Below are 26447 nucleotides of genomic sequence, written 5' to 3'. Positions count from 1 at the left end.
AGAAGATACTAAATTGGGAGGGGTTGCAAACACAGAAGAAGACAGAAACAGGATACAGGATGACTTTGACAGGCTGGAAAACTGGGCTAAAATCAATACAATGAATTTTAACAGGGATAAATGTAAAGTTCTGCATTTAGGTAGGAAAAGTCCAGTGCATGGTTATAGGATGGGAGAGACTTGTCTTAGCAGTAGTATGTGTGAAAAGGATCTAGGGGTCTTAGTGGATCATACGCTGAACATGAGTCAACAGTGTGATGTGGTGTCTAAAAAGGCAAATGCAATTTTGGACTGTATCAACAGAAATATAGTGTCCAGATCACGTGATGTGATGGTATCGCTTTACTGTGCTCTGGCAAGACCTCATCTGGAGTATTGTGTTCAGTTTTGGGCACCACATTTTAAGAAGGATATAGACAAGCTAGAATGGGTCCAGAGGAGGGTGATGAAGATGGTGAGGGGTCTGGAGACCAAGTCCTATGAGGAAAGGTTGAAGGAGCTGGGGATGTTTAGCCTGGAGAGGAGATGGCTGACAGGTGATATGATCACCATCTTCAAGTACTTGAAGGGCTGTCATATATAGGATGGTGTGGAATTGTTTTCCATCATCCTGGAAGGTAGGACCAGAACCAATGGGTTGAAATTAAATCAAAAGAGTTTCCTGCTCAACATTAGGAAGAACTTCCTGACCGTTAGAGCGATTCCTCAGTGGAAGAGGCTTCCTCGGGAGGTGGTGGGCTCTCCTTCCTTGGAGGTTTTTAAACAGAGGCTAGATGGCCATCTGGCAGCATTGAAGATCCTGTGAATTTAGGGGGGAGGTGTTTGTGAGTTTCCTGCATTGTGCGAGGGGTTGGACTAGATGACCCTGAGGTCTCGTCCAACTTTATGATTCTATAAGGAACAGTCTGAGTGTCAACATTACTACTACTTTTGAGTAGCGCGTCTTGGTATCTTTCCTGTAAAGGTGTCTGTTGTGACAATGTTAAATGTGTCTAAACATGCGATGTTTCAATGGTTTGTTAATACTTCATCAGAATTTTGTCAAATAATTAGTAAATTTACCTTAAGAAGTTAGTGCACATATTGTGAATATTTTTGAGAGCTTCTAAATTTTGTTGTTGTTGTTACTTTAAGAACATTATTTCAGATGGCATCAAATATTTTTTCACTTCCCCACTCTGGACTGTGCTGTAAACTTGCAGGCAGGTGAGGAGTGGGCTCAAGCAAAGATAGAGGAAAAAAGGAGAAAGGAAGAAGGCACTGGCTGTGATGGAATCATTGCTGTTTTCAACCAAAGGTCTGGCAGAACATCTCTGCCTGCAGACCCTGCAAAATTGCATTAAGACCTACAGGGCCCTGATGGCGGTTGGCAGAGATTCCACCAGGTTGGAGCCAGGGCGAAAAAAGCCCTGGCTCTAGTTGAGGATAGTTTGATATCTTTAGGGTCAGAGACCACCAGTAGATTGTTCTCAGCAGAGCATAATGCTCTTCTTGGGACATACTGGAGGAGGCAGTCTCAATGATACTCAGGTCACAGACCACTCAAGCCTTAAAGGTCAGAACCAAAACTGTGAATCTGACTTAGTATTCCACTGGGAGCTGGTGTAGGTGGCTCAGCACAGGTTGTATATGTTTGTGGTGTTTCCTCAGAACTTATGCTGCCGCATTCTGAACCGGCTGGAGCTTCTGGGTCAGTCTCAAGGGCAGGCCAGCATAGAGTGAGTTACAATAGTCTAGCCTGGAGGTGACCATTGCATGGATTAGTGGCTAAGTCAGGGGGTGACAGGAAAGAGGTCATTTGCTGGAAAAACACCAACTTGACTGTATTCATGACCTGGGCCTCCATAGTCAAGGAGGCATCCAGAGTCACACCCAAACTCCTGACCGGATGGTGCAGGTATCAGTGGCATCCCATCAAGAGTGGGAAGTCTGTTCCCCAACCTCAAAGTCTCCCCCCAGCCACAGAACCTCTGTATTTACCGGATTCAGTTTCAACATGCTTTTTGGACATTTCATTACTGAATGCTGATAGTAACATCTAGGTGCCTTGCTATGCACTGGCATTTTTCTGATTTTTTGGGACATTTGTAAAATTTATTCAGACCTGTCAATAATAAAGGGAATGGGGCTGAAGATTATGCTGCTAATATGTATTATCTGTTGCTGCTGTTTCTTCTTGCTGCCTACAAATGTTGTGATGTGTGCCCAGAAGACCTACGCTGACCATGCAGCATTGATACAGTGGGTATTGTATGCCAGTTACATGAAAGCACTCTTCAGTCTCCTATCTATAACATTGAAATTACTCCACATTAAGTGTTATCAGAGTAAGTGTTCAGCTCTGTTACCAATAGGGAGCTGAAACTGATAGAAACTAATGCAGTAATTGGCGGTCTTGTGGTAGGACAGAATTAAATCTATTAAATGATGAAACGGTTGATCTTATAATAGGGATCTTTTGTTCTTTTTACCTTTGCTGGAAATGTAACTCTTGGACTAAAGTTGAGCTTTTTTGGAAATAGCTAATACATTTTACAAGGAAAGCATCTGATAAGTGAGATCCACCCTTTGATAAGAGATCCACCCGGTAGCAAATTGTTCAGACAAAAGAGTGCTTGCATGTAGGTGTTGTTCACTGCAGGGAGTACACAAGTTAAAATGAGAAAATTGAGTTCTCAGTTGTTATTTAAAAGCTTAAAGGGAAGAGTTGAGATTGCCTGGGTTTAAAAGAAGTGGGAGGAACAATAGTTTTAAGTGCCTCTAATCCTGAACCTGAGATTCATGCAGTTGGACTTGAGTGTCTTAACTTTCTGTACTAGTGTAGTAGCCTTTTGCTGCTGTTTAGTGCTCGTTGCTGATGGCCAAAGGATACTGTTGAAATTACCAGCTTGACAGAGTCATATAGCAAAGGTCAGTAGGATTCTTTGGTCTTTCAGTGATGGTACTGCGACACCCCACCCCCACATTGCCAAAGAAGTCAAAGAGTCACTTTCAGTTTTTTTCTCAAGTGCAACTGAGCAGTAATTGATTTGTAATTATTATCATGGTAGAAGTATGAAGACTACTGCTTGGAGCCCATGGCTTATGCTGCATAGCATGCAGTTTTGTAATACTGGATCTAATTGGGTGTAAGTGTATTATTTCTAGATAGATGTCTGACTAGCATAAAAGAGGCTCCATTAATTCCAGGCATGTGGTTGATGACTACAATTGTGCATGTCCCCAAACAATGTGTGACCTAATCAGAATGATGTAAATAGAGTTGCCTGTCCAGAACATTCATAGTTTGCTGTACTGATATGTCATTGCCTAAAATGCTTGTGAAAGGATTGGAAACTCCCCGCCCCCCAATCTATGTTGCCCCAACTCTCTTAAGGAAAGAGTTGTTTGTGTAGGCTGCCTAGAACTGATTTGCTATGGACATGGATTTATCAAATTTCAGAGAGTCAGTCAAGAATTGAGGACCCCAGTTGCCCCACAGACCCTTCTCCAGAAGCACTCTGGGAACACCTAAAAACTACCGTCCTGCAGATCTCTGAAGAAGTCCTCGGGTTCTCCACAAGGAAGAACAAGGACTGGTTTGATGAGAACAATCAAGAGATCCAAGATCTACTGGCGAAAAAGAGATCTGCCTACCAAGCACATCTTGCTCAGCCCTCCTGTCCTGGGAAAAAAGCAACCTTTCGCGCTGCATGTAGCAACCTCCAGCGCAAGCTTCGAGACATTCAGAACGATTGGTGGACCAAGCTTGCAGAGAGAACCCAGCTGTGTGCAGACACTGGTGATTTAAGAGGGTTCTACGAAGCCCTGAAAGCAGTATATGGTCCATCATATCAGACTCAGAGTCCCTTGCGTAGTGCAGATGTACATGTAGTATTGTAGTAAGAACATAAGAGAAGCCATGTTAGATCAGGCCAATGGCCCATCCAGTCCAACATTCTGTGTCACACAGCGGCCAAATATATATATATATATATATATATATATATATATATATATATATATATATATATATATATATACATACATACACACACACACACACACACATACACACACACACTGTGGCTAATAGCCACTGATGGACCTCTGCTCCATATTTTTATCTAACCCCCTCTTGAAGGTGGCCATGCTTGTGGCCGCCACCACCTCCTGTGGCAGTGAATTCCACATGTTAAGCACCCTTTGGGTGAAGAAGTACTTCCTTTTATCCGTTTTAACCTGTCTGCTCAGCAATTTCATCGAATGCCCACGAGTTCTCGTATTGTGAGAAAGGGAGAAAAGTACTTCTTTCTCTACTTTCTCCATTCCATGCATTATCTTGTAAACCTCTATCATGTCACCCCGCAGTCGACGTTTCTCCAGGCTAAAGAGTCCCAAGCGTTTCAACCTTTCTTCATAGGGAAAGTGCTCCAGCCCTTTAATCATTCTAGTTGCCCTTCTCTGCACCTTCTCTAAAGCTATAATATCCTTTTTGAGGTGCGGCGACCAGAACTGCACACAGTACTCCAAATGAGACCGCACCATCGATTTATACAGGGGCATTATGATACTGGCTGATTTGTTTTCAATTCCCTTCCTAATAATTCCCAGCATGGCATTGGCCTTTTTTATTGCAAACGCACACTGCCTTGACATTTTCAGTGAATTATCTACCACGACCCCAAGATCTCTCTCTTGGTCAGTCTCTGCCAGTTCACACCCCATCAACTTGTATTTGTAGCTGGGATTCTTGGCCCCAATGTGCATTACTTTGCACTTGGCCACATTGAACCGCATCTGCCACGTTGACGCCCACTCACCCAGCCTCAACAGATCCCTTTGGAGTTCCTCACAATCCTCTCTGGTTCTCACCACCCTGAACAATTTAGTGTCATCCGCAAATTTGGCCACTTCACTGCTCACTCCCAACTCTAAATCATTTATGAACAAGTTAAAGAGCATGGGACCCAGTACCGAGCCCTGCGGCACCCCACTGCTTACCGTCCTCCACTGCGAAGACTGCCCATTTATACTCACTCTCTGCTTCCTATTACTCAGCCAGTTTTTGATCCACAAGAGGACCTGTCCGTTTACTCCATGACTCTCAAGCTTTCTAAGGAGCCTTTGATGAGGAACTTTATCAAAAGCTTTCTGGAAGTCAAGGTAAACAACATCTATCGGGTCTCCTTTGTCCACAAGTTTGTTTACCCCCTCAAAGAAATGTAACAGGTTAGTGAGGCAAGATCTTCCCTTACAGAACTCATGCTGAGTCTTCCTCAATAACCTGTGTTCATCAATGTGCCTACTCATTCTGTCCTTGATAATGGTTTCTACCAACTTTCCCGGTATTGAAGTCAGACTGACTGGCCTGTAATTTCCTGGATCTCCTCTGGAACCCTTTTTAAAGATGGGGGTGACATTTGCTACCTTCCAGTCCTCGGGAACAGAGGCAGATTTCAATGAAAGATTACAGATTTTTGTTAGAAGATCCACAAGTTCAACTTTGAGTTCTTTCAGAACTCTCGGATGTATGCCATCCGGACCCGGTGACTTATTAGTTTTTAATTTGTCTATCAGTTGTAGGACCTCCTCTTTTGTCACCTCAATCTGACTCAGGTCTTTCAACACCCCTTCCAATATTAGTGGTTCTGGGGCGGGCAAACACTTCTCATCTTCCACGGTGAAGACGGAGGCAAAAAATGCATTCAGCTTCTCAGCCATTTCCCCATCCTCCTTCAGTAATCCTTTTACCCCATGGTCATCCAAGGGCCCCACTGCTTCCCTGGCTGGTTTCCTACTTCTAATATATTTGAAGAAATTTTTATTGTTGGTCTTTATGTTTTTTGCAATATGCTCCTCATAGTCCCTTTTTGCCTGCCTGATCACAGTCTTGCATTTGATTTGCCACTGCCTGTGTTCCCTTTTATTAATCTCACTTGGACTGGTTTTCCACCGCTTAAAGGAGTCCTTTTTACCTTTTACAGCTTCCATTACTTTGTTTGTTAACCATGCTGGCCTCTTCTTATACCTGTTTGTGCCTTTCCTAACTTGTGGTATGTATTTTATCTGAGCTTCTAGGATTATAGTTTTAAATAGTCTCCAAGCTTCCCCAAGGGTTTTGACCGTATTTACCTTTCCTTTCAGTTTCCTCCTCACATGCCTCCTCATCTCAGAGAATTTACCCCTTTTAAAGTTAAATGTGGTTGTGGCGGTCTTTTTGGGCAACTCCCTATTTATACAAACGGTGAAATCAATAACATTATGGTCACTGTTCCCAAGCGGCGCAATCACTTTTACGTCTCTCACTAAGTCTTGGGCATTACTTAGGACCAGATCCAGGATCGCCCCACCTCTGGTAGGTTCTGAGACCATCTGCTCCATAGCACAGTCATTGAGAGCATCAAGAAACTCAATCTCTTTCTCTCGACCAGAACACATATTGACCCAATCAATCTGCGGGTAGTTAAAATCACCTATTACGACACAGTTTTTACGTTTAGCCGCTATCTTTAATCCTTCCATCATATTATAATCGTCCTCTCTCTTTTGATTTGGTGGGCGATAACAAACTCCCATAGTTAAATTTCCTTTTGGGCCCTCTATTTCAACCCAAAGCATTTCTAAAAGGGAATCTAATTCTCTGACCTCATTCTTACTGGACCGTATATCCTCTCTGACATACAGAGCCACCCCACCTCCAACCCTTCCCTCCCTATCCTTCCGATATAACTTATATCCAGGAATCACCGTGTCCCACTGATTCTCCTCATTCCACCAAGTTTCTGAAATTCCCACAATGTCTATGTTTTCTCCCAACACTAAACATTCCAATTCACCAATTTTACTTCGGACACTTCTAGCATTTGCATACAAACATTTATAATTTCCCAGGCAAGCTAGGCCCGCCACCTCTGTCCTGCCGCCTCGAGCCTCTGGCAGACAGTCCATACTGTTTGTCACCATCACAGTGGACAACTCTGATCCGTTACTCGGTAGAAAAAAAGAAGCCAACCCTTCATCTCTTTGAGATGAGTCCTCCCGAACCAGAGACATTCCATCTCCTAGGTATTCACTAGGTAAGAGAAATTAAGTCGAATGGGACACAGACAAATTCTGGGGATCTTTGTTTTCAGGTGGATTTGGGGAGGGCATTTTGTTTCATAGGCATGGGTGCCATATTGGGCATTGTGAAGCAGTGGGTTGGATCTCACAATCTTGTGAGTGGAAAGCACTGGTGGCTGCAGGTATTCCTATCTCTCCTTTTCCTCCCCAGCAGCTGTTCTTGGCTGTGGGAAAGTTTGTTCCCAGGGTTCCTTGGCAAGTGTGGTATAATTACCACATGGGTTTGACATCAGCAGTGCAGAAGGGAAGGTCAAAATTGCTTGGGGTGGCAGTTTTGCCTTCTCCACAGTGCAGCCTCCTTACCAGCATGACCCCAATTCCACTTGGGACTTGCAACCATGGGAATAAACTTTTCCAGGGTCGGAAATGGGGAAGGGAGAATTGAGAATATTGAGGAGCATTGCACAGACCTTTCAGAGTCCTTGTATTGGATCCAGTCCAGTGATTAAAAATTGGACAGGGGAGATATTTATGACACACACAGTTCCATGACACACACAGTTCCATGTGACTCAAGCAAGAGAGCCAAGGGAGCATTATCTCTTTGTGGGCTTTCTTGGTGAATTTTGTTAGTAACCCACCCAATCCTGAAGTTTTGAAGAGGCAACTATAGAGATGGGGAGGAAACATGATTGTGTAACTCCTTATTCTGTTCCTTCTGTATGCTTAGGCTCTGATAAACCCAAATGGGTTCATTAATTAGTCCCTAGGGAGAGCCTTTTACTTGTAATTTTATTTTCTCGATTTCTATAATCTGTTGAAACATTGAAGCAAGTTAAAATGGGGAGGAAACATGATTGTGTAACTCCTTATTCTGTTCCTTCTGTATGCTTAGGCTCTGATAAACCCAAATGGGTTCATTAATTAGTCCCTAGGGAGAGCCTTTTACTTGTAATTCTCATTCATTTCCATGCTGTGATCTAATGTGCTCTGCAGTTTATTTGTCCTTTAAGGAAACACCATTGGCTAGGATTTTATCATGTCATATAAAATGTGGCTGTTATTGTGTATGAAGGTCTTTTTTTGAGGAAACCAGTTGTTATCTGTCATGTAGAATTATTCTGTCATCTATTCTATCTGATTTAGAAGATACTATGAGAAGAGCATGTACTTAGGAAGTGGTGTTGCATCAGACCTACTTCTATTTGTTTTATGTGCATCAGTCTGTATTTCTGCTAGCACTTTTTGTCTCCAAGATCCTTTTCTGATTTGCCTCCTTATTGCCCTTCAACAACTAGGCTGTCACTCCCTCCAACCCCCGCCCCCCATCCACCAATGACTCCTTGTTTACAGTGCCTCTCTTTATATTTTTGCTTTCCAGTCCTTGAACCTGTTATCACTACTTAAGAGGCAAGGTAGGAAGCTAATCATAGTGTGGTTAATATTTTTCCTTGTTGTGAGACCTAGGAAATGAAAGAGGGTTTTTTATTATCTAGGGCTCTTGCTTCAGTTTTTGATTTTATTTTCTTGATTTCTATAATCTGTTGAAACATTGAAGCAAGTTAAGATGGGGAGGAAACATGATTGTGTAACTCCTTATTCTGTTCCTTCTATGCTTCTGTATCAGCAGAAAGCAAGTACATCCCTGGCTTTCAGCATGGTAAACTCAGTAGGCCACATCATACCATGTACTGGATGGGTGCTGTGAAGGGAAAGCCTTCTCTGCTGTATTCCTTGATCTATCCTGTAATAATTCAGTAGTCTTTGAAATTCAAGGCAGTGATAGAAGAATAGATTATCCTCTGTCCTACTGCTTAATTAAAAAAAAAAAGTTCAAGTTTGAGACTGCTCCAGGATCTGTTATTCTAATCCTATCCCTTGTCATCTGTATTCATTCAAATTGAGATAAGGGAAACAGTTTCAACATTGCGTTAGGATGTGAAGTGATAAATAGCCCAAATATGTGGGGGTGGGGAAAAGGGCAATCTGCGTTTGGAAACAAAACCTGCCATTGAGCTGAGACTGATGGGAGGTGGTAACAGTCTCCTGATAGTGTAGACAGGGCTGGTTTAAAAGCAATGCTTGATAATTTAGCCAATTGTTTTCTGCCCCCATGGAGATAAGTTTGCCAGAAGTGCTCCGTGGGTCACAGATGCCATGAAAGAGGCAGATTCATTCTGTTTGTCCTTGGTGTAGGGACAAACTTGTCTGGTGTGCAGTGCATATTGTTTTGCCCCACTGCAAGCAATTGCATAATTTGGGTGCAGTTTGTAAGGATGGGAGTGGGAGGAGGCTGTGGATGAGCCTGAGGACTGAGAAGACTTGTCTGACCAAAGGACCTTGTAAGTCCTTGAGCTCACACACTCCACCCCTCTCCCCACATACTGCATTGAGAAATGATGGTTTGATTGGTTGTCTGAATGCATGTACCTTTCTTTCTGGATTCCAGAACTGTACTTATTGATGGCTTGTTAGAAAATTCAGAATTAATCCTTTACTTCCTTGTTTTCAGAGATACAAAATTACTGGCAGTGTTCTTTCATTGGGGGAGGGGGGCAGCTTGTTGAGTTTACAGTGCAACCTCACTAACAACCTGACCTTTTCATTCTAAGCAAGCAAGTTCCACAAGTGGTTAAAAAGACTGGTGTTCTCTTCCAGTGGGAGTGGAATTGGAATGCTGCCAGCTGTGAGTTCTGCCAGTATCTGCTTTGCAGTTAAAACTAACAAAGGGGAACTGGGCCTATTTCCTCTCTGACTGTGGAGAGCTGGGTATGTTTTGAACAGTGCAGGTTTTCCACTTATTTCCTTTTGAATGTGTCAGCTTTATTTTGGAAAACTTTTATTCTTTGTCGGATCTTCTTTGTTCTCTTGTGCTGTGATTTTTTCTTTGTCTTTTTCTCTTTAGTCTTCCTTTCTTCTAATTGAGTTACAGCAGACATGCCAAACTTGTTCGTTACAAGGGCCTGATCTCACATAAAAGTTACTTTGTTGGGCTGGGCCATGTCTGCCATGAAATGAAATGCCAGGTACTGGAGATATAAACTTTATAAATGACACAGGCAAACCCAATTAATATTGTTTTTTACTCAAAATACAAACAAAAGCAGTTGATTCCTAGGAGTAAAAGCAATTGATTTACTGGGGAATCAATTTAATTTTATACAAGATTAGTTTTTTCCAAGGGATACCATACCTGTCCCCTAGCCATTTCCTTTCATTTCTTGACAGCTTTGACCACACACAATTCTCTGTGTGTACCTATGCACTCATTCCCTGCTGAGCAGCCTCTTGCCTTCCCTCTCTCACACCAGTTGCTCATGGGATGGACAAGAGCCGCTGACAGGCCAGTTCGGGATCCAACATTTCCTGTAATAAACCCACATCCCTTCAAAAAAAAGTGCTTGATTCAAGGTCCTGATCTCTCCTCCCCCCCCCCCCCCAATCCCACACACTCATGCTCTTTTCTTCCCTTCGGCTTGGACCATGCCACAGCGGTTTTGAAATATGAAATGCAACCAGATCTTGGCCCCATGAAAACGTGAAGCTGCTTTATAGTTCATCTCTCTAGTGCAGGGGTGGCCAAACTGTGGCTCAGGAGCCACATGTGGCTCTTTCACACACATCATGTGGCTCTTGAAGCCCCCACCAGAGAAGGCATTTGTCTCTTTAAATCACTTCTTCAAGCCAAGCCAGCTAGTGGCTTGGAGAATGCATTTAAAGTTAAAGTTGCTTTCTTTCCACCTCTGTCTCTCCCTCCCCACCTATTTTCCTTCCTTCCTTCTCCCCTCCCTCCCTCAGACATCTGATGTTTGTGTCTGGTGGCTCTCACTCATCTGACATTTATTCTATGTGAGCTGCCCTACTGGGTCCCATTTAACCCCCTCCCTAAAACTGCAGGAACACCTGCAAGGAAGTTTCCTCTGTGTGTTGTGCTTGGGGGCTGCATTGTGGTTGCGCCCACCCCCATGTCAAAATTCCAAGGGTGCCCACGAGCTCAAAAAGGTTGGAGTGCCCTGTTGTCTCCCTGAAGGAGGCCCAGTTAGGGTTGCCAGGTTTGGGTTGGGAAATACCAGGAGATTTGGGGGAAGGAGTCTGAGTTTGGAGAGAGGAGGAGCTTCAATGAGATATGACTCCAGAACCTTGTTCAGGGCGGGGAGGGAGCGTGTGCCCACAGAGAGGGCTCCAAGTGCCACCTCTGGCACCCATACCATAGATTCGCCACTACTGCTCTAGAGCATGTTTGTTTTGGCGGCCTGTTAATAGATCTGTAGTTCGTCTTATACTTTTCCAAGACACTGTGTGGTTGAATTAAGCTCTAAAAGTAGGGCCTTGTTATAGTTTTTAGACAGAGGAAAGAGAATGCAAGTATAGGTTGGTTTGGCATATTCCTGGAATGCTATGAGGTTTTCCCCATCTTGGCACAGTAAAAGAAGTGGCTGATTTTCATTCATCATGGTTGTGTGAAACTATATGTTCAGTAAGATGACTATATTGGGGGATTTTGTATTCTATAAAAAGTATGTCACATTCTAGTATATCTGAAATGGCTTCCAAAAGGCAATCAAAATAGAATATTACATGTATAGTAAAAAAAGTAACCAGCCAATAATATATGGACGGACCCTTTATTGGAACTAAAGATTCAGCCCTTAGCAATAAATTAGTTTGAGAGTTTTACAGTTTTTCAAATAACCAATGACATAACCATCCAGTAATAGAAATTTTATTGCCATGTAACTATCTCAGTTCCAAAAGCCATCATTCAGAACTTTCTAAACATCATCAGGGAGGGAACTGCAGCTGAGATGACTGTCTGTAGACCTTGTAAAAGTTGAACATACCTTCCAAAAAGAGGATACTTCAGACATTGCACTAATTTATGTTCCATACAAAATAACAGAGAGAAAGCATTTCCCTGCTAGATAAAATGCCATTCACACGCAGTTACCTGAAAGTATTCCCTGGATACTGCATGCATAATCTGTTGGCTTTGTTTTTCAGCATTAGACGTGGTTAGTCATGGCGGGTGATGCCATCATGGTGATGAGAGGACTGGCGAAGCTTAGTAAGGCAGTCATAGAAGCACAAGCAGGACAACTCCGGCAAGTTATCTTGGGTGGTGATGCAGTGACCATAGCCAGGAGCTTTCAGGCTACTGCTGAAGAACAGTTTAGTGCTGCCATGGGGAAGATGCAGGTAAGAACTTGCATGGTTGTGTGTGTGGGTCTTTCTTCCCACATCAGCATGGACTTATGTTTTTACCTCCATATCTTGTATGTATTTGAGAGTCAGTGTGATGTAGTAATTAAACTATAGGTCTCAACTAGGTTTATAACCCTGCTCACCATGAAATTCATTGGGTGTTGATGGGTAAATAATTAATTCTCTGTTAACCTAATCTACCTCATGGTCTTCAGATCTCCTTGCTCTACTACACCCACTGCCATATGATAATAACAATTGTTATTACCTCACAGAGTTGTTGTAGGGGAGGAATGGAAAAACCGTATATGCCAAACCAAGCAACAAAATATCTATGTGAAAAGTTTTTAAGAATTCTGACGCTCAGGAGTGGATTTCAACTAAGTTTCCCACTGATAGCCTTTACCCTCCGCCTGCTGACCACTGATCTCCGTGAAATACTGCTACTGGGGGGCCAGTGATACTTGGGAATAGCAAAAGGGGCTAATTTGTGGTCTGAATTTGATTGCACACAGCAAACCAGTTAACAAGTCCGAAGCCAACTTTTGGAATGCACACTCACGTTTACAGTCATAACCATGGCTGAGCAGTTCTTTGGCATCAGTGCTAAGTGTGACTCAGACAAACCAGGTATGAGCTTATGGTCTGAAATGTGCTTTGGACCCTGGATTCAAAGGAACATTAATTAAATTAAGCTGACTGGAAATTAAGCATTGAGAAGCCCCAAGTATCAGTGACGCAGATTAATTTAAAAATAAATCATAGGAGAGGGCAATCACTTGGAAATCCCTCCTTATTTAAAGGTCTCCCCTTCAACATTCTTCAAGGTCTCGGGGCTGATACTTTTCCTCCTTCCCCTTTAAGTTTTCTCAACATTACCTGCCTCCTGAAGCATATTCAGTCCTTATCAGCCTTTTGTGTATGATGGAAAGGGGCTTTTATTTTGGTTAACTTACAATGGCAAAATTAAGTTTGTTTCTGTGCCATATAGCAGTGGTCTCAGGGCATGGTTGGAGAGCACAGGATAATAACAACCTTACAGGAACTATCCTAGTACGTGGATGGGAGACTATCTGAGAATCCAGCATTTGCCCTCTTGAGTTCCATGGGCAATGAAAGACAGGATATAAATGAAATAGACATCACATATGGTGTTAACATGGGAGGTAGCTGTGTTTTCTACTATAATAGTATCTGCTTTTCAAATGAATGTCTTCTGCTGAAGGAGGGAAGCACCTTACAGTAAATGACTTTGTTTTCTGTTCCTTGCTGCTCCTGCCAGAATTTTACTACTTGCAGCTTTTTCAAACTAATTTTTATTACTCTTGGAAGAGAAGTGTTTCCATTGTGTACCTCAATGTTAGTGTGGTAGAATCAGCCAAGGGGTTTTTAATTTTTTTTCCATGCTGAAAATGACAGCAAGCCTGTACCCATAATAGGAAGAGCTAGAACTAGTTTTGCTTCCTCTCAGTGAAAAAAAAAATGGAAAAGTTTGCTGTAGTGACATCAGGTCCTCGCAGTGTAGAATCTAAATGCTGCTTTAATGTGAACAACTTTCCTTACTTTTTTGTTTTTTCAATGCTTTTATCCTTTGTATCTATAGAATCCCCCCCCCCCCCCAAAAAAAAGGAGTAGGAATCACAGTGGTCTCAAATAGCCACCGGGTGGGTTTTCTATTCTCTGTCAGATGTGGATCCTAATATGCTGTTCTGTCGATACAGCAGCAGTTCCTCCCTTGGATTAAATGGCATTTCCATTTGAAAATGAAGGGAAGGTGTGTTTTTGCTGATTACTCCCCTCCTGCTGCAGATGCCCAGTTGGTCTCCTCACTGACCTATAGGTGTACAATTTCAAGTGACACAGAAGGCTGCAGTGGGGTAAAGGTTGCCTTCCTCAAGTGACGTCTACTCACACTAATTAGTAGAGTCCTTGTTTTATTTAATCTTTCCCCACCATAGCAACCCTCCCCCTCAACTCAGTGAAACTCCAGGTATTGTAGTAACAGCTTGTTATGATGAACACAGTAAATATGGCTTCAGAGGGCAGCTGTGTTGATCTGCAGTAGAAGAGCTAGATTTGAGTCCAGCAGGGACTTAGGGACCAACAAGTTTTTCAAGATATAAGCATTTGAGAGTCAAAACCCCCTTTGTCAGGTAGGAGTTGGAATGGAGATATTGGAGATCTCTAGTCCAACTAGTATCTGATGGAGGGAGCTTTGTCTCTCAAAGGCTTATGCCCTGTGAATCTTGTTGGTCTCTAAGGTGCTGCTGAACTCTAATGGTGAATTTAATGTGTTTTGTACAAAACTACAGACACTTTTGCCAAACTGTCTAATTTTATAAGAGCACACACATTGGAAGGCCTTTTTATGGAGTGTGAGAGCAGCAGAGAACAATTTTTGGTCTGACTTCATTTTACTGAAAGAATCCATTGTGTTTTTATTTTCAGGAATTGGGCAAACAGCAGGAGAATTTGAAAGATCTTGATGAGGACTTCGGAAAAGACTACAGCTTCTCAGAATCAGAGCTGGGGGGGGCTGCAAGGGACTTCTCTCCTCCTCAAGACCAGCCTCAAAAGCATGGTGGCATGGAGGGCCCATCTTATGCCTATGCTTCTAGTGGACCTCTTCCAAATGTTGAGATGGGTGACTCTAGTTGTAATCCGAACCCCATCTCTGCCAAAGGGAATGCAAAGCTGTTTGGAGGGTTTAGGGACCCTGGATATCTTTTCTCTGCTACCTGTGGGCAAAGCAGGGCTTTTCATCAAGACCATTCCTCTGTTAGTGGACTAACAGCTGAAGATATAGACAAAGCCAGGCAAGCCAAAGCGGATCCACAGCACAAACCACACAAGCAGATGGTACGTAGGTTGTTCAGTAAGATTGGAGGATTAGGAGCTGCCATTTCCCCAGCTGCTTCATCCACCTTGAATGTGTTGAATGTGACAATGGTGTCTGGATAGTAGAGAGAGCAATGCTGCATTTCCCTTTGTTTTTAATTACTTCTGTCTGTAAAAACAGATTTGTAGAGCATATCCACAGCTCACCTGGTAGCATAAGAAAAGTGCTTTAGAAAAAACTTCCTCCCGAGAAAGTAACAAGAGGGCGTTGTGGACTCTGTGCTGAAGGTGCTTTGGATTTATCTGTACTGTGCTACATTCACAATTTTCATTTCATTTTATTTGATTTATATCCCGCCCTCCCCATACATTAAATAGTTTACAGCAGTTAAAACAAGAAAACGATCTATCAATGTGCTATTTTACAACCTTCCTTTGTGGTTTTTCAGGTACAATTGCCTCTGTAACCCATGTAAACATATGGGGTGGCCAGTGTGGGTGAAACTCCCTGTGCATGCACATTGTAATAATCTTTCAGGTGAAAATGCTGCCTCTGAGTTCCCAAATAAAAAACTATGTAGTCACTCCTGTCTAGTTGTTAGGCTGCCTCCCCCAACTGTCCATTTGTTTGGGAAGGCTAAAATGTCCACCCAGAAATAGAGCAGTGCTTTTTAACTTTCAACAGGTGTTCACCTTTCTTTTGCTGGCCACTTGATATTCTGCTAAATGCTTAGCATGGTTAAGGAGCTGTACTTGCGTTTGTGTCCCACAAGCTGAAATCCAGAACAGGTGCAACTTCCTACAGGTTTGTTTAAAAAGCAAGGGCTCTTTCTCCCCCAAGCCCCATCAGGATGCAGCTCTGTCTGTGGGAGTTGTGCAAGCTTCATGCTGGAAACTGAAGCTGGTAGTTTTAATCAGGGAGTGAACCATTGCAGTGGACTGCTCTTCTGAATCAAAGAAATATTCTTTAGCAAGGTGTCTTGGCATGCCTTTGTTTTAGGCATGATGTAACGATTTATATAGCTTACAGTCATACATTCATTTCTCCCCCCCCCCTTTCCTCACTGTGTACAGTATATATGACACAATGTTATCTAGATGCTGTTATTACAAATTCCCCAGTATTGTAAGCTGCCTTCAGCCATAAGGAAAGGCAGGGTATAAATGTTGTAATGAATAAATCTCCAAATATGTCTGTTGCTACCCTGCAGTGGCAAGCTGAACTGGGACTGTATAATCCAGTATGGGAAATTGACTGTATATACTTCATGTTTTTAAAAAGTTGGAAATTTGGGGGAACACTGAATATTTTCTGTTTGGAAATGAGTGCAATGCTTTTTAACACAAGATTTTACTCAAAATGTTTAGCATGTCTTACAGAAGTCTTTAATCAACAATATTAGGAATTATACCTGTGTTTATTGGCATAAGAACATAAGAGAAGCCATGTTGGATCAGGCCAATGGCCCATCCAATCCAACACTCTGTGTCACACAGTGGCCACACACACACACTGTGGCTAATAGCCACTGATGAACCTCTGCTCCATATTTTTATCCAATCCCCTCTTGAAGCTGGCTATGCTTGTAGCCGCCACCACCTCTTGTGGCAGTGAATTCCACATGTTAATCACCCTTTGGGTGAAGTACTTCCTTTTATCCGTTCTAACCCGACTGCTGAGCAATTTCATGGAATGCCCACAAGTTCTTGTATTGTGAGAAAGGGAGAAAACGACTTCTTTCTCTACTTTCCCCATCCCATGCATAATCTTGTAAACCTCTATCATGTCACCCTGCATTCGACGTTTCTCCAAGCTAAAGAGCCCCAAGCGTTTTAACCTTTCTTCATAGGGAAAGTGTTCCAAACCTTTAATCGTTCTAGTTGCCCTTTTCTGCACTTTTTCCAATGCCATAATATCCTTTTTGAGGTGCGGTGACCAGAATTGTACACAGTATTCCAAATGAGACCGCATCATTGATTTATACAGGGGCATTATGATACTGGCTGATTTGTTTTCAATTCCCTTCCTAATAATTCCCAGCATGGCGTTGGCCTTTTTTATTGCAAATGCACACTGTCTTGACATTTTCAGTGAGTTACCTACCACGACCCCAAGACCTCTCTCTTGGTCAGTCTCTGCCAGTTCACAACCCATCAACTTGTATTTGTAGCTGGGATTCTTGGCCCCAATGTGCATTACTTTGCACTTGACCACACTGAATCTCATCTTCCACATTGATGCCCACTCACCCAGCCTCAACAGATCGCTTTGGAGTGCCTCACCATCCTCTCTGGTTCTCACCACCCTGAACAATTTAGTGTCATCTGCAAACTTGGCCACTTCACTGCTTACTCCCAACTCCAAATAATTAATGAACAAGTTAAAGAGCATGGGACCCACTACTGAGCCCTGCAGCACTCCACTGCTTACTGTCCTCCGCTGTGAAGACTGCCCATTTATAATCACTCTCTGCTTCCTATTAATTAGCCAGTTTTTGATCCACAAGAGGACCTGTCTCTTTACTCCATGACTCTCGAGCTTACTAAGGAGCCTTTGATGAGGAACTTTATCAAAAGCTTTCTGGAAATCAAGGTCCCTTTTTGGGTCCCCTTTGCCCACATTGGGTCCCCTTTGCCCACATCTATTGGGTCCCCTTTGCCCACATGTTTGTTCACCCCCTCAAAGAACTGTAACAGGTTAGTGAGGCAAGATCTTCCCTTACAGAACCCATGCTGAGTCTTCCTCAATAACTTGTGTTCATCCACGTGCCTACTCATTCTGTCCTTGATAATGGTTTCTACCAACTTTCCCGGTATTGAAGTCAGACTGACTGGCCTGTAATTTCCTGGATCTCCTCTGGAACCCTTTTTAAAGATGGCAGTGACATTTGCTACCTTCCAGTCCTCAGGAACGGAGGCAGATTTCAATGAAAGATTACAGATTTTTGTCAGGAGATCCACGAGTTCAACTTTGAGTTCTTTCAGAACTCTTGGATGTATGCCATCCGGAGTTTTTAATTTGTCAATCAGTTGTAGGACCTCCTCTCTTGTCACCTCAGTCTGACTCAGGTCTTTCAACACCCCTTCCAAAATTAGTGGTTCTGGAGTGGTCAAATACTTCTCATCTTCCACAGTGAAGACGGAGGCAAAACATGCATTCAGCTTCTCAGCCATTTCCCTATCCTCCTTCATTAATCCTTTGACCCCTTGGTCATCCAAGTGCCCCACTCCCTCCCTGGATGGTTTCCTGCTTCTAATATAGTTGAAGAAATTTTTATTGTTGGTCTTTTATGTTTTTTGCAATATGCTCCTCATAGTCCCTTTTTGCCTGCTTGATCACAGTCTTGCATTTGATTTGCCACAGCCTGTGTTCCCTTTTATTAATCTCACTTGGACTAGCTTTCCACCGCTTAAAGGAGTCCTTCTTACCTTTTACAGCTTCCATTACTTTGTTTGTTAACCATGCAGGTCTTTTCTTATACCTGTTTGTGCCATTTTCTAACTTGTGGTATATATTTTATCTGCGCTTCTAGGACTGTAGTTTTAAATCGCCTCCAAGCTTCCCCAAGTGTTTTGACTATATTTACCTTTCCTTTCAGTTTCCTCTTCACATTCCTCTTCATCTCAGAGAATTTAACCTTTTTAAAGTTAAACATGGTTGTGCTGGTCTTTTGAGGCAATTCCCTATTTATACAAATGATGAAATCAATAACGTTATGGTCACTGCTCCCAAGCGGCGCAATCACTTTTACATCTCTCACCAAGTCTTGGGCATTACTTAGGACAAAATCCAGGATTGCCCCACCCCTGGTAGGTTCTGTGACCATCTGCTCCATAGCACAGTCATTGAGGGTGTCTGGAAACTCAATCTCTTTCTCTTGACCTGAACACATATTGACCCAATCAATCTGTGGGTAGAAGAAGAAGATATTGGATTTATATCCCGCCCTCCACTCCGAAGAGTCTCAGAGCGGCTCACAATCTCCTTTACCTTCCTCCCCCACAACAGACACCCTGTGAGGTGGGTGGGGCTGAGAGGGCTCTCACAGCAGCTGCCCTTTCAAGGACAACCTCTGCCAGAGCTATGGCTGACCCAAGGCCATGCTAGCAGGTGCAAGTGGAGGAGTGGGGAATCAAACCCGGTTCTCCCAGATAAGAGTCCGCACACTTAACCACTACACCAAACTGGGTAGTTAAAAATCACCTATTATGACAGTTTTTACGTTTAGCCACTATCTTTAATCTTTCCATCATATTATAATCGTCCTCGTATCTTTTGATTTGGTGGGCAATAACAAACTCCCATAGTTAAATTTTCTTTTGGGCCCTCTATTTCGACCCAAAGCATTTCTAGAAGGGAATCTAATTCTCTGACCTCAGTCTTACTGGACTGTATACCCTCTCTGACATACAGAGCCACCCCACCTCCAACCCTTCCCTCCCTATCCTTCCAATATAACATATCCAGGAATCACAGTGTCCCATTGATTCTCCTCATTCCACCAAGTTTCTGAAATTCCCACAATGGCTGTTTTTCCCCAACCCATATATATATGGGTTAATTGTGTTTAACTTTGTCCACAGTTTCTATGCTATAATGTTCATAATAATACACTGTTAGAAGAGTGTATTGTTTAGTGTTAACAAGTGTAAGTTGATACTGAGATATGCTACTGTTCCTATTGTGATTGTTTCTGTCCAAATAGTGCTTGCTTTCATTTACTACAAAATTTGTGTCTTCTAATTTCAGTTTCTGCATTGTTTCTCTCTCTTAGATAACAAAATAGACATGCTATACTCAAAAGTACAACAGGTTGAAGTAGTTTGCATGTACACACTGTTGCTAAAATACTGGTTTTATTCGTGGTTTTGCTTGTAGAAAACATGGATCTTTGTATGCTTAAATTTCATGCACGTATCTGGTAGTATTATTTTGTATTCCCAATGATATATTCATTTTATGATGTTAGAGTTATAAGTTTAAAGTTGGGAAGGGCTGTGACTTGGTAGAGCATCTGCTTAGCATGAAAAAGATCTCAAGTTCAACCCCCAGAATCTCCAGTGAAAAGGATCAGGCAGTAGCTGATGTGAAAGATCTCTGCCAGAGACCCAGGAGATCTACTGCTGCTCTCAGTAAACAATACGAACTGTGATGGCCCAATGGTGGGATTTAGTAGTTTGAAGTGTGCACAATAAATATTGCAGATATTTAAATTTTCCCCAAAGCTTGTTTTTGTTCTGGGGAAAAAACCTACCCCCCACCCACTGCTTAACAAGTTATGAAAGTTTTACATGTGTGGGAAGCTAACAATAATAAAGCTGACTTCCTTGCTGCAATGAAGAATAGGTTTCATAATGCAGGTGCAGTACTGAAAACTCCCATTTCCTGCAGTCATAGCTGTAGGTTGATGGTGAGTGGGAACCATCAGTGGTGACTGCTGAGACGCCCTAAGTGAGCACATGAATTCCTATGGAAAGAGGCCTAAGTGAGCACATAGGAAAGAGGTGGTTTTTCTCATGTTGCAGAATTTGCTTTCTTATGAGTATTAGCTGCTTCAGTTGTATGTTTTCTTTAATATTTGCAGCTCAGTGAACGTGCCCGGGAGCGGAAGGTGCCAGTTACTCGAATTGGGAGACTTGCTAACTTTGGAGGTGAGTGAATTTTTGTGGTGCATGGCAGCATGAAGATGGATAGCCCTGAAAAGACTGGAAGTTAGCCGTAGTAGTATAGCAGATCATCTTTGAACTATACCATGGCCAAAAAAAGTATCTTTATGCATACTTCACTTTCCTCCTAAATTTGTGGGGGGGGTTTTAAAGAAAAACCCAATAGCTTCAACATTTCTGGACACTTTCCATCTCTAGGTGTGCCTTTCTATCACTGTTGCACAGTTTGAATCTGATGAAATTATGTATTTTACCTCACTCCAAAAATTGCTAAAGGGACTGAATCTAGTGACGCTGTACCAATTTATGTTCTTTTCGCTTCCCTTCATGGAAGTACTAGTAGCTTGGACCATGTAGCTGAATGAAGAAATGTCTTGTTCTTTTGTGGTCTTTTGGAGCAGCCAGTTATGAAGTGTAACATGTGCTTAGTTGAAAAAGCCTCTGCTGGTTTGTGATCTTTGCTGTTTGTAGCTCATGTTGGCTCCTGTCCTTAGCATTCCTTTATTAAAGACAAGGTTCACTTCTGTGTGCCTTTTGAGCATTTCTGTTTATATAGCAACTTGGCTTGCACAAAGACAAATTACCACAGGATTGTGTGGTGTCCCTTGAAGCAAAGCTAAGTTAACACTTTCTGTAAAATGAACAATTATGTGAATGTTTCCCCCCAAAAGAATGTGTGTGAGTGTACTTCTTGAATATTTGCTGTTTGAACACATTATCCAATGGAAACCCCTGAGACTTTGTAGATGCTTGATTTGATAAGAAAAAAAGCTTTTGATTCTGAGCTGAAAGAATGCTGAGGCCTGTGATACATCTTAAAGATTAACCTTTTTTGTGGCACAAGGGTATCTTTTTTTGGGTGGGGGGGGGTTGGGGTTAGAGCCCACTGTGTCAACTACATCACCTACAGAAAGAATCCTTAAGGCATTTTCTGAATTGTAACTTTTCTTGGTACTTGTCATTGCTTATGATAAAGCTTTGCCCAAGGTTCAAAATGGTAAGTCAAAGAATAGTTCCATCACTTGTTTTGTTGGTGTCTGCCTCTGTGGAACACTGAAGGCAGTGGTATTACTGAGTTTTGGTGGGTGGTGTATTATGTCATTATTAGAGACACATATCATTTCCTCAAAATAGATACAAAAGTGTATTTTACTAACTGTGTCAGAAATGTTCCCATGTTTCTGGAGTTAGTGCACTCTTGGGCCACCAATTTATTAAGAGTGTCAAAACTCTAGTGCTCTTGTGGCTGTCCCATAATAATTGACCAGATTAACTAAAATTGAAAGCCCTTTTATTTCCCTTCCCCCAGTTGTCTGTGTTGAAATTATTGAAGCATCCTTATCTGTTCAAGACCAGAAATGCCTCCTTGTTGTGTTTAATGGAATGAGGTAAATTTGTGGATATATTTCTCAAACAGTAATCAAATGTTTTTATGATCCCGTAGCATCACCATTCCCTTCAGAACATTTGCATGTTAAATGCTAGTCTTAATAGCCAGTATCTTCTATTGAGAAGAGCTACTCCTGAGTTTATCTATTCACAGGCAGCAGCTATTTTGAAAGGGAATTTGGAACTGCTGCTGTGAAGTGAGCCAGGAATGTGCAGGACAGGAAAGGCCAGAGTGTGATGCTGGACAGGACAGACTAGCAAGTCAGTATATTGAGCCTGAAGAAGTCCTGTCCTTTGTGTGTGGAATGGGGAGAAGATAAGCAGTCAAGATATCATCTAGTTCAGATAGCACAGAAATATTAAAACATTGTCAATACTTTTTAAACTTCCCTCTCTCAGTATTTGTTTCATTACTCTGAGTAGTTACTATAAACTTTTATCAGTATCATGGTGCCTCTAGCATCTTGCAGCTAATCTTCATACTCAGTTTTTACAGATGGTGAAGTTCTGCACCCCATCCTTAACAAGCTGAAACTGGCAGTAATTTTAGGGCACAGTTCCACTGCCTGAGTGTTTCCATGCATCTATGAAATGTAATGTATTTTTGTGGGAGTATATTTAAAGTTAGTTGAACTTCACTTTGGACAGGTGATGCATATTGTCCCAGGTACAGGCTTTCAGTCTCTCGGTCACATTTCAGAAATAAGTAGCAGCCACTCCCAAATGGATTGTGGTGTTCTATGCAAGAAATTCAGTTGCAAGTTATTGCAATGTTGCAGAGATAGTATGATATCTAAGAGTGTGTGAATGCAGCCTGTGCATCTGTGTTTGGCTGTAACCATTGCTATCTTGCAAACAGTTAAATAAACTTTCACTTCCTGGAATTGCTGACTCAGGCTTTTAAATTTTTAACTTTAAAAATTGTGCAAGGGCACCTATAAACTTTGACAAACTTGATGCATTTGCGTATAGTTAAGGAGTGAGGAAGTAGCTAGACATCATTTTTGCTTCAATAAATGAACAGATAAAATGGTCAGCATTGAATTAGTGCTGTGATGCAAACTTACAAACAGGCCAGAACTTGGTTGCCATAATGACTAAGCTGGCATGGGTCAGTGGCTGGGGAAGGAGGCAGTATAGGGCTGTGTTCAGATCAGTTCTGCAAAGCCTGTCTCTTTAAATACGCACACACCAAGAAGTAAATTGAAAGCAGTGGCTCCTTGCAGCTTATGGCATGAGCTGTACCCCCCCTCCTTTGATGAATAAATATTAGCAGTGCAAAACACTTACTGATCAGAACACACCCACAGGGCACAACATCCTATTGAAGAAGAGTTCTTTCAATATGCTCAACTCTTAAGAGAGAACTTGTGTTGAAGGAGAAATGACCTTATCAGAATTGATGGATATGTAAAAATGCTCTGAAATGGTGAAGCCAAGCAGTCCCAGGAGGTTAATCTTTAAAAGGCTACCTGTGGAGGTTGTGCCTCTCTTAGTGTTGCTTGTTTGGTTTTAGGGAGACACAGTTGTATGATTATTAGGTGGAGCTTCTGTTGGTACAAGTCCAAATCTTATCAGGAGCAAAGGGGCATTTGAGAAGACTTGAGGAGAAAGAAGTGTGCTAACTTATTAAACTCTTGGTTTTGTGTAGCCTCAGTAGAATTGTAGTATGTTCTGCTGGAGGTAAGTAAATCTGTGTCTGTAGTGGTATCCTAATTGCACCATGAAGAAAATCTGTCAGCGTGGTTAGAATGATGTGAATCTCATTGTTTTCATTGACCCTGAAGTGCCTTTGTAAACTGAGGAATGCTTAGTTGCCATTCGAAAGCATAGGACAGAAAATCTGGCTGCATCTTAGAAGATACAGGCTTCTACAACTGACATGCGAAACAGGCAGCATCTAGGTTGTGTGTCAGAAGGTATAAAATCCTTATTTCATAGTTACTGATATGAGGAACTGCTTGGAGTTTGGTTGGATATTTCCAACAGACAGTATGTCATACTTTTCCTACACAAATGTTCTTTTGAGATTCTGTGTATGGATGTGAGCAACCCTCCCCCCCCCCCCCCCCATTGTTCATGTGTCTCCAGCAGTCCTAACACTGACCACTGGGAGATTGTTTGTGTTTACAGATGAATGTTTGAAATACCAACTCTGTACAAAGAGAGCTCTAAGGCTGGTTATGTAACCTTCCCACTGAATGTTCATTTCAATATATGAATATTCCACATTGGCGTATTTTGTTAATGGGTATCTTTAAAGAAAACTTTTGTATCAGCGTTTCCATGTAAGAGCTAAAGTTGCCCGTCCTCACCTGGGTGTGTTGCCTGTAATCTTGGTACATACTTCTATGTACCAAGATGGACCAAAACTGCAAAGCTTCCCCATTTGCTCCCCCATAAGCCCAGTTTTACTTGTTGTGGCCAGTCGGCATACTGTAGTATATTGTCAAGGATCTGAGAGACCTGGGTTCAAATCCCCACTCTGCTAGGGAAGCTATGCTATCTTCTGTTTTAGTGACCTTGGGCCAGTCACTTCTTCTCAGTTTAACCTGCCTCACAAGATTGTTAAGGTCAAATGGAAGGGGGAGGAATGATGTTGTAAGCCACTTTGAGTAACCATTGGGGAGCAAATGCACAGTCTTGTTCCACAGCAGATCAAGGAGGAGGATGACTACAGCATTCAGAGGAAGAATACAATAAGAGGTAGCAAGGGGCATCCCCACTTGGGATCTGGGTCTCCAGGTGAAGATCTGGATTCCCTTTCATCAAATATCTGTACTAGACCAGATCAAGTGACTAAATGCTACAGTGGAAGTGTAAACATCATGCAGTCTGTATTGCTGTTTCTACTGGCCTGTTTTTACTGGTGCTTCCTTTCCCTGTGATTGAGAGGTGTTTTGTTGGACATTAGTGCTGTCATATTAGGAGGCTCAGGCAGAGCATTCTGTTGAAAATGACAGTAGTGCTTATTTTCTTAATTGGCTATTTGCATTCAACGAAAGCAGTACTAAATGAAGTTCTGTTTTGCAGCAGCTTATTACTTCATGAAGAGTCATATCTGTAAGCACAGCACTGTTATGCTGTTATGTTATCCTTCTGACCTTTTCCCCCTCTTTTGTGTCCTTTAAAGGCTTAGCTGTTGGTCTTGGCATTGGAGCGTTAGCAGAGGTTGCAAAGAAAAGCCTTAGATCAGAAGAACGCAATGGTGAGTGTAACTGCTAATAGAGTCCAGTTGTATTCTTATTTCTTGACAAACATGTTTTAAAAGACTGATGATGATGCAGAACGTTCGAGAAAAGCAAATAACTGTAACTTGTCTATTGCCTTTATAGTAAACCAACAAAAGGCCTGATATCTGTATGTTTAGCCAAACATTAATGGCTTCATGACTGCAAGTCTTGTTTTCCAGCAATCCATTAACTCTGTTTTGGAGTTTGCCTCCTGGTTTTTTTCATTCTAGATTAAAGAAATGAGTCACGATTTGTGTTTTGCCATAAATAGATTTCTTTTTTCTTGGAGCTGGCTGATGAAGGTTATATAGAGCATATCAGAGATAGAGAGAACTATGTTACTGCAATGCTTAGGTCATTTCTGTATTCAATAGTGACTATGCTGTCTTGTCTTGTTCATAAGTATAGCCTGGAAGGCCAAGGGGTTGGCCTTTTCTTGTCTGGGTGCTCATACTACTTAGAAGCAGCTTTCACTTGTGTTGGGGCAGGGAAGGAGTAACATGTGTGTGTCTTGCTGCCAGAGGTTAAGTCATACCTTTCTTAAATATAAAGTCTCTTCCCTCATAATGTTTCCCCATTCTTTTACAACGGGTGGGGAACCTTTTTTTTTGCCAAGGGCCATTTGGATATTTCTAACATCATTCGCGAGCCATACAAAATTATCAACTTAAAAAATGGTGCTCTGCTGAGGGAGAATGATTCAGGCCAGCAAAATTAATGCAAACAATTGTTTTTCTATTTGGTCACGTGGGGAGAGCCTAATTTGGCGCACACACATGGCCCGCCGCCCTAGACAAATGCCTAGGTCCAAGCTCAGCAGGAACTCATTAGCATATTAGACCACATTCCCTAATATTAGCATATTAGGTCTCACACTCTAGTATATAAGGCTACACCATCTGGGATAATCAAGTGCAAATTGAACTGGTGGTAGCTGGCTCCCACCCGCCACCCCTCCCTCCCTCCCTTTATGCAGAAACTGCAGCTGCTCCCATCAGACTTTTAAAAGCACCCACATACCCCAGCAGCAGTCCTTCACATTGCCTACCACTCAGGCTCCACAGAGAGAGAGGA

At 42.2% G+C, this 26447-nt stretch overlaps 1 protein-coding gene across 1 annotated transcript in view; it reads left to right on the top strand.

The window, feature by feature from the left end:
- COQ8A (coenzyme Q8A) overlaps positions 1 to 26447 on the top strand; it is a 64920-nt gene that overhangs the window by 9126 nt on the left and 29347 nt on the right. The window contains exons 2-5 of the mRNA XM_060245793.1: positions 12046 to 12240; positions 14695 to 15105; positions 20670 to 20736; positions 25274 to 25348. Of these exons, the coding sequence (XP_060101776.1) occupies positions 12064 to 12240; positions 14695 to 15105; positions 20670 to 20736; positions 25274 to 25348 (730 nt within the window). The 5' untranslated portion in view covers positions 12046 to 12063. The remainder of the gene's footprint in view (positions 1 to 12045; positions 12241 to 14694; positions 15106 to 20669; positions 20737 to 25273; positions 25349 to 26447) is intronic.

The sequence above is a fragment of the Heteronotia binoei genome, chromosome 1 (genome assembly GCF_032191835.1).
Source record: "Heteronotia binoei isolate CCM8104 ecotype False Entrance Well chromosome 1, APGP_CSIRO_Hbin_v1, whole genome shotgun sequence".
Taxonomy (NCBI): domain Eukaryota; kingdom Metazoa; phylum Chordata; class Lepidosauria; order Squamata; family Gekkonidae; genus Heteronotia; species Heteronotia binoei.
The sequence above is the reverse complement of the archived record's forward strand: the minus strand, read 5'-3'. Positions and strand labels throughout refer to the sequence as shown.